This window comes from Pogoniulus pusillus, chromosome 3 (genome assembly GCF_015220805.1).
Source record: "Pogoniulus pusillus isolate bPogPus1 chromosome 3, bPogPus1.pri, whole genome shotgun sequence".
NCBI lineage: Eukaryota > Metazoa > Chordata > Aves > Piciformes > Lybiidae > Pogoniulus > Pogoniulus pusillus.
Genome location: NC_087266.1, coordinates 24,101,234 through 24,116,802, shown reverse-complemented (window position 1 = coordinate 24,116,802; position 15,569 = coordinate 24,101,234). Strand labels below are relative to the sequence as shown.

At 45.0% G+C, this 15,569-nt stretch overlaps 1 protein-coding gene across 2 annotated transcripts in view; it reads left to right on the top strand.

Annotated features, from left to right (window-relative positions):
* Positions 1-1,413: 1,413 nt before the first annotated feature.
* KATNAL1 (katanin catalytic subunit A1 like 1) overlaps positions 1,414-15,569 on the top strand; it is a 48,376-nt gene continuing 34,220 nt past the window's right edge. Inside the window, exons 1-2 of one of the 2 annotated variants that reach the window (XM_064172647.1) lie at positions 1,414-1,492; positions 11,414-11,589. In XM_064172647.1, the coding sequence (XP_064028717.1) occupies positions 11,428-11,589 (162 nt within the window). In that variant the 5' untranslated portion in view covers positions 1,414-1,492; positions 11,414-11,427. Of the gene's footprint in view, positions 1,493-1,809; positions 1,853-11,413; positions 11,590-15,569 lie in introns of those variants that run through there. The other variant, XM_064172656.1, reaches the window with a different exon arrangement.

Genomic DNA, 15,569 nt, shown 5'->3' with positions numbered 1-15,569 from the left:
AAGAGGCATACCGAGCTTTTACTTTCAATCTCTGCTCTTTCACTTGGGTCTCTTTACATTTGTGAGACCCTTATCGTGAGACACAACCCCATGCTGCTACCTTAAGGTAAATGGACATTTTTCTGACGAAATTGTGTCATTATCGGGAGTGATTACAGTATCATCATCACTGGGGCGTTCCTGGAGCTGGCACAAAGCAGTCCCAGCAGTAAGGACTTACTGTAGAGGTGCAGACACAGAAACACAGCTGGGATCTCAATGCCTCTGCATCAGCTCTGCCTTTCGTGCTTACAGCAGCTCTGCGGAGTCAGCTAGTTCAGGAACTTGATCCAGCCGAATATGGGTCATTTTTGGATGGGCATAAGCGTCATTCCAACAAATCAGATCCCAGGTATGCCTTGCCAGATGGCAACGCAAGCATTATTGTCGTGTAAATAGCAAACGGGGAGGCATAGCCGTAATCAGAGAGGAAGGCAAGGCTGTCCCTTTTCACGGCAATACAGACACATGCTTGTTTGCATTAACTACGAAATTACATCCTTAGTGAGGTTTATAACTATATTGTTCCACTCGCAGAGACCAGAATGTTCACATTAATTGTGAGATACAGATTAGAAATGCGTTCATTCTCAGCAGAGGACACAAACTGGGTGGTGCCATCCTACAAGGCTGCCTGTGACTACCGGGCATCATTCTGAAAGAACAGGCAAATCCCTAAATCTGTTCCTGTACTGTTATGTTACTATCAAATCGTTACATCTGCTATCAAAGATGGTGTCAGATCCTTTGCGGTGTGCCCATGCAGGACAAATGTGCATTTTCCTTTTGCTAGCCACTCCCTCAGCTGAAGTGGAAGCAGATGAGTTTTTATATTCTGAGCGTGTCCATGCACTAAACTCTCAATACAGCCGAGATACACAGGCACAGAAGCCACAACAGGCACTCGGCAGCCAGCCGGGGCGTCCTGGCACTTGGCTCTTGCCCTCGTACCCTCCTCCCTCGCCAGGGACTGCGGCACTTTAGCTCCAGCCGCAGCGGGCTGCCAAGGACGGGCTCGCTGCCTGCCTGCGGTAGGGATGTTCAATACTGAGCTCATCGAAGGACTGCGAAACACAGGCTCGGCGGCAGAAACGCTCGCAACCCTCCCCGGCAACACAATGCGACTTTCCCTTCGCTTTAAGCTCGCCGGGAAAACCCCACCCTTTCCTGCTGGCCAGCGCAAGGCCGCGGCCGCAGCCCGACCGGAGCGGGCCGGCACCGCCCGGGGCCCCGCGGCGGGGGCGGGGTAGCGGGATGCGGCGCCGTCCCCTCCCCGCGCCCCGCCGCCATGGCAACAGCCCGTCGCCGTCGCGCGCGCGCACCCCCTCCCCCGGCCGCCACCCCCCCCCACCGCGTTTCTCCCCCCCCCTCTCCCCGGTCTGACAGAGCAGAAGGGCTGCGCCCCCCTCCCCGCGCCACTCCCGTCCGCGGACACGCACCCCGGCTCTCCCAGGTAACGACAGGGCCTGGCTACAGGGCGGCCCGTCACGGCGCTGCCCGGGGCAGGCGGCGGCTCAGACCTCAGCCCATCAACCGCCCTCCCGCGGCGGCGCCGATGCCCATCCCGCCGCACTGAAGGAAGCGGCGGCGGCGGTGGGGAAGGGGAGCTAGCGGCGGGAGCAGCCGGCGGAGGGCAGCCCGCTCTCCGCAGAGCCTGCTGGGAAGTGTAGTCCGTGCCCCCCGCCAGGAGCAGGGCGCTGAGGTGACATGCGGCTTGTAGGAACTACAAACCCCAGCGCGCTCGGCTGGGAAGGGGGAGAGATGGGTGCCGAAGCTTTTCCCCTGCGGAGGAGACCGTTGTGCGAAAGGGGAGGTTCGCTGAGTCGACTCATCTCTTTGGAGCCCCCTTTAAGGGGATGGTGGGCTCGGAGCGTTTTGGATGGGGGTCAAGGGTGCCCCCTTACCGCTGTCTGGAGCGGGAAGGGGCTGGAGGGAGGGGCATTGTGGAGGGCGAGCACGATGTCTGGGGGGTGGGCGCAGGGGCCCACTGCAGGGTGCGTGGGTGGGCGGCCGGGCAGGCAGGCGGAGGAGGAGGAGTGGGCTAGAGAAGGACTCTCCACCCAAAGGGGTATACTGCAGGCTGGGCTCGGGGGCGTGGGGAGCTGACTGCAGAAGGGGAGGCGCCTTGCGGGATGAGTGAATGCAGGAGTGAGGGCGTGAGAGAGAAGCGCGGGTGGGTGGATGGATGGATGCAGTTCGGAGGTGCATTGGTGGGAGGACGGATTGGATGGCGTGTAGTAGAAAGGCTCTGCTGGAGGTTGAAGAAGGAACGCGAGAAAAGGGACAGAGGACAGATGGAAATAGAAGTAGACGAATGAAAGGGGAAAGCTCTGTTGGAGGAGGAGTGGCAGGGCAGATGCGAGGAGAAAGCTATGCAGAAGGAAGAGATTGAAGGTCGTGTGAAAGAATACGGGAGAGGCAACGGTCAAAGAGAGCCAGGAGCTACTGGCCCTGAAAAGTTCTCCCAACTACTTTATAGTTTGCAGTTTTCTGTGGCTTACCACACTTAGCTCTGCTACGCTTGTTGCAGTAGTTGATCTTTACATGAGCAGACACAATGTTACTTCTAAAAATAATTTTGCTTCATTTCACTTGTGCCCACGTTTCTGTAATGATGTCACTATTGGCGTTTATCGTTTTCCCGTCTCCTCTGATGACAAATGTGGTGTTATCCTTTTATCTTGTATTCTCCATAAGGCATAAGGGGGAATAAAATTACAGTTCCTGCTCTATATAATTTATAAATATTTATGATTGGTATATTAGTGTATTAGAGGGAGTTATTTTCCCTGAAAATCTGTATTTTAAAAGCATTGGTGCGTTAGTACTCCCTTGTTTATCAATATTTCATGTCTATTCCTAATACAATTTCAAATGCCACAGAGATGGGTTTCTTTCCAGTGGGTGTTTGATGTTTATTGCAGTTGAAGATTCTGGGGCAGGTTCTTTTTTTCCTTTCCCCTCCACCCCCAATGTCAGCTACATGCTGGTCAGGCTTAGGCATGTTCACAGTATCACAGTATCACAGTATTATTAGGATTGGAAGAGACCTCACAGATCATCAAGTCCAACCCTTTACCACAGAGCTCAAGGCTAGACCATGGCACCAAGTGCCACATCCAATCTTGCCTTGAACAGCTCCAGGGATGGTGATTCCACCACCTCCCCGGGCAGCCCATTCCAGTGTCCAATGACTCTCTCAGTGAAGAACTTTCTCCTCACCTCGAGCCTAAATCTCCCCTGGCGCAGCCTGAGGCTGTGTCCTCTCGTTCTGTTGCTGGCCACCTGAGAGAAGAGAGCAACCTCCTCCTGGCCACAACCACCCCTCAGGTAGTTGTAGACAGCAATGAGCTCACCCCTGAGCCTCCTCTTCTCCAGGCTAAACAATCCCAGCTCCCTCAGCCTCTCCTCATAGGGCTGTGCTCAAGGCCTCTCACCAGCCTCGTCGCCCTTTTCTGGACATGCTCAAGCATTTTGATGTCCCTCCTAAACTGGGGGGCCCAGAACTGAACACAGTACTCAAGGTGTGGTCTAACTGACCACACCATTCCTGATGCAGGCCAGTATGCCATTGGATCTCTTGGCCACCTGGGCACACTGCTGGCTCATGTTCAGGCGGGTATCAATCAGCAGCTCCTGGTACTTACCTGACTGCAGAAGAGAACATCCCTGCTGCAGCATGCTTCTAGGGTGCTTTGGTCTTGGAGACTTCTGAGCAGGCAGTGGAGAGGAGTGGACCCTGCCCTGAACTAATCACATTCTCAAGATAAAAAAGTAAAAGGGAAACAACAATAGGCCTTCATGTGGATTTCTGTGTAAATAATTGCAAAAGAACCCCAAACAAGTTGATTCTTTTGAGGATGAGCTGAGAAATATGAAGACTTGATGTCTGCAGCACAAACAGCAGTATTCCTGTAAATGTGTGCTTTAAAGAATATATACTACTCTTTAGAAAAAAATGAAAAGCTGAAAATTCTAATATTAAAAAAACCCCACATTCATACTTTTAAAGAGACAACTCTTTGGAATTCAGAGGGGAATTCAAAAGATGGAGAAGTATTCAGCCCTAAATTCTGACCTTCTGAGTCAGGGTTATAAACACATCTGTGAGTCCATTAAACCTGCAATTATTCATGGAAAGTTTATCTGGGTTGCAGATTGGCTGTGCTAGGAATGTAGCAACACCAGAACTGAATCTTTGTGGAGCTGTCTGTGGTTTGGCAGGGCTCATGTGCTGCAGCACTGTGGGAACATGAATATGCTGTATCCAGGGCCTGGTGCAGGAGCAGTTTAACTGCCTTATTTGGCACAGAGGCCAGCCTAAGAAACGCTTTGAACCCGAGCTGGCACTGCACAGACACATCTTGTGAATCTTTGGTGGCATGTTTGCTCTACCAGAAGTGCTTAGACATGTCATGTGCAGAGAAGTAAGTGGTTTCACAAAGGGCCAGGGGGGCTATTGGTTTGGGCTGAGCCACTTTGTTGAGCTTTGGACCGTCCCTGCAGAATCTTTCAGATATCTGAGCCATATATCCTGTCAGAGGAGGAGTAGGTCATCTCAGGACTCTTGCCACTTGAACACTGGCTTTGGTTTGGTACTAATGCCAGAAGACCTGGAGACTGTGGTGGAGAGAAGAGGGATGTGTGGCATCAACCTGGGTCCAGCAGGGCTTAACTAAGATGGACAAGTAGCTAGCCAACCTCCCACTGCCTAAACTGGAGTTACGCTCTCTAGAGTGCCACACAGTGTTTGCATTGGCTGCTTTGATTTTGGTTATCCAGCCTAGCTGATGAACACTATAACCCTGAATAATGGTGATGTGACCATATGGATTCGCTTGAAGCTGGTAGATGAAGTGCTCTGGAGAAGGATATGTTTTGCAGTCAGTTTTGAGGAATAGCACACCCATCTCTGATTCTCCTCTTTATAATTCTTCAGAAAATCATAGTTCAAAGGCTTGCAAATGGCCATTTAATTTTTGTTTGGTGCAATAGTATATTCCCTCTAATTAAAACATCGAGCAACTGTTTAGTGGTTTCTTATGTATTTGTGTTTATTGTTAACTTGTGGTGAGTATCTTTATTTCATTTGAAGATTTTTCTTTCTTCACTTGCACTTGAAGTAACATGAAAGTCTTCAAGTTAGCTCTCAGAAGGTCCCCCATAAAAATAATTTGAGGCCTGTGTGCATGCTGCTTCTGCTTCCCACTTCTGTACACATCCATACGCATTTTCCTGTTAACTCCATCTCTGTTATTTCAAAACAATTTCAGAGCAGAGAAGCCAACAACTGGTTAATAGAGAGCAGTTAACTGAACTAGAAGGTCCCTCGGTGCTGGGTTTCCTAGACCATCCATGGTGTGTGTATATTCTGTCTGGCTGCATGTGCTGCTTTGAAGTAACATGTCCGACGGGGAGTGAACACTAATGATGTTACCTGCTGCAACTCCCAGTGCTGCTGCAGTTGTAGCCATTCTTGTCACTGCTGATACACACAGTGAAATGGAAAAAGAAAAGAGCAGTGGCATAGCACACTGCTTGTCTTTTATTAAGGAGGCCATTTAAATGCAGTTTAAAACCAAATCTACTGGAACTGAACCATATTCTTATTTATTTCTATTTTTTTACCAGGAGTTGTGGCCCTGTCGAGCAATGATTGTTAGATTCCACACCAGTGCATGGGACCACGGCAGCAAGTTTAAACAAAGCCAAGTTAACAGGGAAAGATAGGTTTGACTGTGAAACTTGGCAAGCCTTTTGTTTGTTTGTATTTTATCTGACAATGATCTGTTACAATATTGTTTTTGTCACGTGAACATAATGACTGATAATTGCAATATGAGTGATTGCTTCTGAACAGGGACAGTTAATTATTAGAAATGAAGACCAGTTGTTCCGCACCCAAGTCCAAAATAAAAAGGAGAATCTTTCTAATAAAGCAGGGAATACTTATTTAATTTTATCTGAGTAACTGTATTTCTTAATAACTTACTCTTTAAAAAATCACATAAAATTCCTTAAGCACATGAAAAAGAAATGCAATCTGTGTTTCAGTCAGAAATAGTCTTCTAGTAGGAACTGAATGTCATGCAGAGGAAAAATGCCTTTTTTCTTTCTCTGATAATGTTCCATTTAGGGTTGCAGTTTACACTTTTCAGGTTAACAAGTTTAACTGTGACAAAATGAAAAGTAGGGTCATTGTTCTACTTTAAGTGAAAATATAATCAAAGGAGAGGAAGCTGTTTGGTGAAATCTGGCATACAGAAACAATACGGCCTTAAACTAAGGAGGGTGGATTTAGATTAATTTTAAGGAAAAGCTTCCAAGCAGCAAGAAGAATTTTAGAAAAGAACAACTTGAGTTCATTGCTTAGACTCTGGTAATAGAAATAGATGCACACCAAAATCAAAACCTTCTTAACACTGGAATCGGCTTTCTTAATTTACTCTTCAGGGGTTGTGTAGCAGCAGAGGGACATCCTGGCTGTCTTGTGTAAGTGGAAAACATGAACTCGTACCTCAGCACTAAATTTCAGCAGGTGGTGCCTAACATTTTGGTTGGCTGTCTTGTGACATTAGTTGAGTCTCTTCCATCACATGTTTGGATGACCAACATCATGCTGCATGGTTGATTTACATAAAATGAGAAAGAGGATTAGGAACCAGTCTTCACCTGTGTATGTCCAGGCCTTCCCAGATGTTCAACTGTCCCGTGAGCAGTACTGCACAGCTGCTATGACATGAGACCATATGTCCAGAAGTTCTGGGGAGCTGTGGACAATCTGTGGTCTATTTGGTTAACATTTAGATCAGGGAAAGGCACATGTCCATTAAAAAACCACATATAGTTCTATCAGTGAGGAACTAACAACTGGTTTGGAGAAAAGTCTGATTAGTAGACAGTAGGCTTGATGTGACTATTGAAACAATGAAAGTAAAGCAAGAAATAAGTAGCCACTGATGTAGTGACTGTCACACTTTCTGTGCAAGAGTCAAGATCCAGTGGATAAAATGCAACACAGTTGTGTAACTGACTATCAGAACACATAGGCACAAAAGACACATGTAAAGATAACAGAGATGCCTTTCATTTTGGCACTTGCAGAGCTGAATGTTCAGTACTAAGCACTAGGAAAACCTCTGCCCCAGACCCCATCTATAAGGGAAGCTGTTTGTTGCCTTTGGTGGCACTATGCTGAGGTTAAGTGGGAGATAAGCAGAAGGGGGGCAGTTGTCCAGCATTGCCACTGGTGTTGCACACAAGTTTGCAATAGTGTGCTAAACAAGCTGTCTGCCCTTTACCCACCATCCACTGTATCTGCCTGTGGCTATGTCTGTGTGTATGTATAATGCTTTAATGTTAAAATAGAGACTCTTTTGGATCTTCCTCAATCGTGCCTTGCTTTAGTTCTGGGAGAAAAAATCCTTTTCTGACCTCAGATAGGGATCAGCTCAGCTTTTGCTTCAAAGAATGGAGATTAATATCCCCTGTGACCTTTTAGCCTAGCTGCTGCAGGGTTTTTAACAAGTGGGCTTAAGACCCCGTGTGTGGCAGCTATGCTGACATGAATGTCTGTAGTGCTTCTTCTTGTCAATGATCCATGAACTAAGCAATCTCGAAGGGTATCTTGATGTGCCATGGAGCTGTTATGGTCTAGTGCAGGAAAGAACCATGCAATGCTAGAATGAAAAACTGGTGTCACCAGTAAAGTGTAAGTTGTTCTAAGTGTACCTGACAATAGTTGTCCCTGGCTGTGTATTTACAGTATCCCCAAGGTTGGAAGAGACCTCACAGATGATCAAGTCCTTTACTTAAAAGATGTGGCTGGGATATGGTAGGAAAAACAAACAAAACCCCAAACAACAAAAGCACTATTTATAGCTTTTGTATTTCTGGTTCCTTGGGTGTTTGCAGTGTGGTATGTACTCTAGAATATAATGTAGACTAGATAATAAAAAAGAACACTAATAAAACAGTAACTAGCTCCCACCTAGTTCTACCTACTTCTTCCTCCCGAGCCCTGGTGCTAAAGAATGGAGTTGTCCAGAAAACAATCCAGGAAGGAATTCCCTTCTTGAAATATTTTTCCTTAATTTTGGGCCTGTTTGCTTTAGCACTTCTGAACTAATGTTGCCATCACAGATGTGCATAAAAGGTGTGTAGTTTGTTGAAATATTTTTTTCCTTTACTTTAGAAGAGATGCCACTCTTTTTACAATGGGATCTTTGAGGACTTGCTGAGTGTCAAGGGAGCACTGATTTAGGACTGAAGTCTATGACTTCAATTTCCAACATGGTTCAGGTGTGTGAATACAGCCTTCTCAAGCTATATTACCTGCTTTGGTGTCCAGGGTAGCTGATAAATAAAAATTGAACTACCTGAACCTCTGGAGGCATCTACTGCACATTAGGTGCATATGTGTGCACCCAACAACCTCCCTGTGTGTTCCAAGTTTCAGTGTCTGTTGCTGTTTAGAAACTCTACAGTGTGACACAGTGGACATCAAGCTAAGCTTCAGTGTCACCAACAAGAGGTTGAAAGCTCCCAAACTCTCGGTTGCTGGGGGAAAGGGGAGGCTCTCATTTGGTTTCCCCATGCAGTTCTAAGACCATGTAAGTTTTCCTGTCTCCCACTTCCCAACTCACCGCACTAACCACTTCTCTGAAGTATTTGTTTGCTGTGCCTTGCCTTCTGCTCATGGGTTGTCCCAGCTGTCACTGGAGATGAGGAGGTCGTCTTCACTGATGAACAGGGCACTCTTCTGCACTTAAAGGGTGCTGGATGTGAGTGTCAGCATTCTTAAGGCAAAAGGGAATTTAACACACTCCTGCAGGGTGGGAACCAGCTACAAACATCTACAAACTATAGCTAGCTATAAACAGATAGAAGAGATTGCTAAAGTACTCTGTTCTGCTGAATGCATTTCTAAGGTTTGAATGCAGCAGTTACTGTTTTTTAATAAATTATAATTTTTTTAAACTCTTTTTGCTACATAGATTTGAGGACTGTTTCCTGTGTGTGGACAAGCTGGTTATATGTATCAGGTGCTAACTTGGATGTGTTTGAAGGCCGGGCAATGGATTTGGCCCCAGGTTGTGTTCATTTACAAGTTGAGTCATCAGATCTGAATGATTTGTAACCTATATTCAGTTCCTATCTTTTTATCCATTTCCAGTGCAATACAAGAGAAATCACTTTCCCCCATCAGTTATCATCTGTGCTTTAGATTTAAATCGTCCTAGTTGCCACAGAGCTCAATTGCCACACGTAGGGCAGATTTATTCTGCCCTCCCTCAGCATCAAGAGAGAAAATTAGGGTCATTGCCCTTTCCACCTTAGTTCTGCTCCTGCCCAGAAGTTTCTAACAGCCCATGGGAATGATCTGCAAGCTGAAATGAGCCCCTTATGTGTCTTTCTGCACTCAGTAGAGTGCCAGCTGTGAGTCAGCTGTGTTCCCGCTCCATAAAAAGTCTTCAGCCACATGCAAGCTATGTGGCCTGAGCGTTTAAGTGAAGGTAGCAGGTTTCTGTGCCTTAGTTGCAGGGAGAAGGAGTGAAGAGGTGATGGAGCAGACCTGGTGTGCAGCTGCAGGCAGCAGTAAGAGCTATCAGTTTGGCACTGTTGAGAGGCAGAGCACGTGTTTGCTATAGGCAGCATTCAAGCAGGGCAGAATGAAGGTCATGTGGATATATGTTTAACTAACTGTCAGAGGTTTGAGTATTACTAAGCACCAGAGAAAATAAAGGCATAAGATACATCCTCCTTAATGCCATTTTGATCTTGTCTGTTCTGTTCTATAAAAACTATTAACATTTTTATAAAACTTACTAGGCTGTAAAAGGATGTTTCTCACTGTTCTGGTTTCTCTCTGCTACCACCTGCTTCTGCTGTGTGCATCCCCATACCGCAGGCTGCCTTCAGCTGTGCAACCTGAACTGTGTGCTGCATCGGGCATTGCACCCTGCTCTCTCTCCTGGTCTGGCTATATCACTCCTTCCTGGTTTCTTCACCATCTTGGTGTTGCCAGACCTTCAGTGCAGCTAGTGATTGACCTTACTGAGCTGGTCTTTTCTCCCTTGGTCAGTGCAATCATAGAATCATAGAATCAACCAGGTTGGAAGAGACCTCCAAGATCATCCAGTCCAACCTATCACCCTGCCCTAACCAATCAACTAGACCATGGCACTAAGTGCCTCATCCAGTCTTTTCTTGAAGACCCCCAGGGACGGTGCCTCCACCACCTCCCTGGGCAGCCCATTCCAATGGGAAATCACTCTCTCTGTGAAGAACTTCTTCCTAACATCCAGCCTCTACCTACCCTGGCACAACTTGAGACTGTGTCCCCTTGTTCTATTGCTGGTTACCTGGGAGAAGAGGCCACCCCCCACCTGGCTACAATGCCCTTTCAGGTAGTTGTAGACAGTAATAAGATCACCCCTGAGCCTCCTTTTTTTATTTCCTCACCTATCCTGAGTCAGAGGACAAGGGAAAGAAACAGATGCTCTTTTTTTGTGATAAGGACCTAGACTCTGGGTCATATGGAATTCAAATAAAAGGGACAAGCTCTGCTTCAGTCTTGAACCTGAAATACAAACCTGGCTGGTACAACATAGCTTGCTTTTGAATGTGTGCTTTAATATTGCTTTCTTCAATGATTACTGGGAAAATCTGGACCATGGATTTGCCTAAGTCATGCTGCAATTTATTACTTGTATAAAAAATCAGTAACCTCTGTAAGAATTAAGTTCTTTTGAGGGCTAGGGGAAGGTCGTACTTTGGGAGACACTCTTCTAAGAAATCTTAAATTTGGAGTGCTAACTCTGCCCTAAATCCTAATGACAAAAATTGGCATGTCAGTGTGGGAGAACTTTGAAAACAATATTTGAATTGGATGAGGTTCTCAACTTTGTTTTGTAGAGCTATCATTCAAGCATAGCACTTTTAAGAGCCCTCACCCTTGTGAGAATATGATAAGTGCGGACTTCCATGATGCTGGTTGGCACATTTAGGCACATATGTAATACAGCAATGTAAAGAGCAGTTTAATTCCTTGTATCATTTGTGATTCATGGGTTGTGGTAATCTACAGATTAAAGTTTGACTTGTTATATTCTGTGTGGGCAGGATATTTAATTTTCTTGCATTTATCAAACAGGATTGGGACCAAAGGCAGCAAAGAAACTGTGATGTTACGATTCCTGATCTCAAACCTTAGACTAGTAAAGGGGTACTGCAGAGGGGCTGGATGGAAATGGAAGGTGGAGAGACATGGTTTAGTTATGATATGAGTTTAAAAAAACAAACCACAAAACTAAAGGGTCTTTATTCTACAAGAAGTAAATTTTGTTTTTCAGATGATTTTGTTCTCTTTCAGATCTCTGAGTGAAGATGAACTTAGCAGAGATTTGCGATAATGCCAAAAAAGGAAGAGAATATGCACTCCTGGGGAATTATGACTCTTCTATGGTATATTACCAAGGTGTCATCCAGCAAATCCAAAGACATTGCCAGTCAATCAGAGATCCAGCAATTAAGGGCAAATGGCAACAGGTAGGGTGAAAAAAGGTTGCCTCTATTCTATTACTTGATATTTGAAAAAAACTGCTATACTTCCCAAACCTCTTAGATGTAAAGGATGTGTATTGCAGTTAAGTTTACATCTATTTTTAAATATTTTCTGAGAGAGTCATTAGGCACTGGAATGGGCTGCCCGGGGAGGTGGTGGAGTCGTCGTCCCTGGGGCAGTTCAAGGCAAGGTTGGATGTGGCACTTGGTGCCATGGTCTAGCCTTGGGCACTGTGGTAAAGGGTTGGACTTGATGATCTGTGAGGTCTCTTCCAACCTTGGTGATACTGTGATACTGTGATACTGTGATACTTCTTTTGCTGTTCTATTAAGCATCTAATGTCTGGTAAACTAAGATGTGAGGGGATGGGTTAGTATCACTGGAATGGTTGTCTGAGTTGCAGTTAACTGTCATGCTCCAGTGTTTCTAAAACTCTGATACTCTCAGTCTGATTCTTGCACACAGGCATCTCCCTGTTGAACTCGATTGCTCTTGGAGCCAAAAAGTAATCCGTAGGTGAAATGTAAGAACCCTCAGTTAGCAATTTCAGTATTTAAATGTTTCTTACATTTTTTGTGGTCACATTATTCATGGTATAAAATGTGTTCCATGTTAAAAAAAAAAGGAAGATAACCATATAAAAGTGTATTCCAGAATAAAGAACTCATGTTGCTTAAATATTCTGTTTGGAAATAAGAACATAGCTCCTCAGTAAGTAGCTGGAGAGATGATTTCAAGAAGAGTTAGGTGCTTTGATGAGGGGTTCATGTTTGAAACAACCTGACACTGACAGAGTATTTTGTGTGATGATAGATAGCTACAGCACTGTTAGCAGTCATTTTTCAATGACAGTACTATGTTTATCATAGAACTGTAGAAGTCTGTCTGCTTTTTAAGAGCTTGTCTGTAAAGCATGAGCATGTCCAAGCAGCAGTGGTACTGCCTAGCTTTCCTGGCGATGTAACACATGGAAAGTTGTGTAGGAGATACCACATTCAGGTATCTGTGTTCAAGCTCTTCCCCACCTCAGGACATGCCTGACACAAGGTGTTCATGCCCCATGTGTGTCCTTAGTTCCTGCTGAGCTTTTAGCTGACATAAAGATAGAGCACAAGGCTTTTTCCTTGTTCTGCAGCTGCATCACTGCATCACTGCATCACTGCATTGCAATTTTGTGTTTCCTCCAGAGACATTGACTCTTCCATTAAACTTTTAACAGGGCTTATCTTGTGAAGGTTAATTCAAGTCTCGTGGTGTTGTGTGTTGTCTGAACTGCTGCAGAGAGAAGCCCATGCACCGTAGAATGTGTGATGTACATTGGAGACAAACTTCAAGTAAATGAGGACCATTAACAGTTTCCAGGATCATTTCCTGGGGAAAGCAGCTGGCTCTTTAGCAGAGTTTGCACCTTCTCAGAAATTACTCCCTTTAGGTAAACCCATGAGTCTCTTTACTTTAACCAGATAGGCCTCTGACAGTGTCTTATAAATACTTTATAGAGAACCATCCCCAGAAAGATCAGCAGCAGGTGGGGTCATGTCTGTCATGCTGTGCACTCGTGTTAATTCTGAAACTTCCCAAAGCAGCAGTGGCAGCTGAGCTTTGTCAGGATAATGCTTTGCCATTACTGGTGCCAGTCTCAACTCGGGGACGAACACCAAGAAGTAAGAAATGTAACTGAAAAAACTCGAATATATGTGTCTTATCCTCTGGCTTTTTGCCTTCTCATTCATTTGTGGGACTGGCACTGGGAACAAAATGATATAGCTCTGAGAGTAAATGATGCAGCCCTGGAACCACTAACTTTTCCATACCTTCAATTGAGTGGTTTGATGTAATCTACCGAGATAGACCTGCCCTGCTACCCACCCTTGATAGATAATTGTTATGCTTTCTCGCTCCTTCAGACAGACTAAGAGGGAGTCTGATGATCTGGATGTTAGTACTACTTTCCAGCCCCAACGACAGCTACATCCAAACTGTCAGTCGCATTCAGCAGCTGACAGCCTGTTCTGAAAGAAAAATTAAACCAAAACTTTGCAGCCAAAGAAATGCTTGTTCACAATATTAAAATAATATTTACATACTCTTTTCAGTTCATTCTCATGAAAGAGTAATGCCACACATTCTGTATGTTTAGCAAAACTGAGGTCTAACTCACTTGGTACCAGTAATAATGCAGATACAACAGATTCCTATACCTGTATACTGCTTGCAAAAGGCACAAGAAGCAAAGCAACCCTTAGGTCATGGTTAAGGGAAAGAATGCAATTAATTTTTACTTGAAATTCTGTCTCCTGACTTATGGAACTAGCCCTTTGTTTACATTCTTCAGTCTTTCCATCTTTTGAGGAATATGAAGGGGATAAACCACTGGCAGCTTTTAGAAGTGGAGTTTATCTCTAGGACAGACTGAGTAGGGAGAGCTTTTATTGCTGGGAGAGGTCCACAGCATGAATGTCCATACATATTAGTGCTTGAAGGAGAGGATTGTTAAACTATTTCTTTGAGATGTGCTGTCTGCATACACATTCACAATCTTGAACCTCCTGAAGGATTCCTGAGACACCAACACTGAGGGAATGTGGCTGCATGAAGCATGCCCTTCTTTTCTGTATGTTTGTGTTCAGTGCACAAACCAGGTGTTTGTCCTACTGGTACTTCTGAGGTAATGAACTCAGTTCAAGTGTTTGTGTACGTGTTCCCTTGTAAAATAGGAATGTTCATATAGCTAACATCTCAACAGAATAGTTCCATCCATGATGCTGCAGCTGACCGGCTCATGCTGGTTACATGAACCATTGTTCTCCCTATCTGGTCACTTCTCTGCAGTGAGTGCTCCATCCTGAATAAATACCTCATGCTAGGTGGATCTGTTTTGTTGCCTTTTCTATTTTTCCAGCAATTATTAAGCAATGTAGAGCAGAGGTGAACCACAGAATCATAGAATGGTCTGGGTTGGAAGGGACCTCCAAAGGTCATCTAGTCCAACCCCCTCTGCAGTATGCAGGGGCATCCTCAACTAGAAGTGGCTGGAATTTTGAGTCAGACTCCCAAGCACTCTTTGCTTAGGTGTCATTGTTTTAAAACTTACACAGGTTGATTTGGGCAGAATTGTATTTTGTGCAGGTATTTGTTGGTTTTGATTTCATGTTGCACAGTCAGACAACTTCTACTTTGCAAGTGGGCACCCTGATTTGCTTGTGTGTGGTCCTGATGAGAGGAGAAACATGAACATGTATCATCTGCTCCACTGGGAACAACTGACTGGCTTAGTTCCACTTGATGCAGTGCTGCTTCTGAAAGTTGAAAATCAGCACTGACTCAGGGAGAGGGATTGTGTTATTAGCCTGGCAGAAGCTGCAGAACTTTGAAAGGTCAAAAGATACATCCTGGAGGGTCCACCAAAGCAGTATTGTGACAACATAAGAATTCCTCTAACCTTTTGGAAAATTCATTGCCATCGATTGTCTGATAACTAGATTGGCTTGGGGATATCAAAGGTGACCTGCTATTGAGACCTTTATTTGTTTTGCATCCAAGACAGCTGCTCTTGTGTGGCTGAGTGTGGCTCCATTTTTATCCTTGCTCCTAGGCCACTGAGCTCATTTGAAAAAAGAAAAAGTTACTGCTTTGTTGTGCTTTGAGGTTCCTCAGACATGTATGTGTCTCCATCTGTGTAAATACAGGCTGGAACTGGAAAGATTCAAAATCAGAAGCAATCCAGCTTTTTTCACCCCCCTCTTTTAACAATAACAATAAAAGGTAGATTTACCCTGATGACTGCTGGTGTGAACTTCTCTTGTGTTGACATTCCCCCAGTTTATTCTGAGAGAGTTTCTTGGCTTTAGCAGTCCTTTTACTAGACAGCTGGCTTGTAGGAAGTAGCTGCTCCAGTGACAGTTCAGCAGCTGCAGGATGACAGCAGAGCATGCCCCTGGGAGATAGTCCTGGTTTACAACAA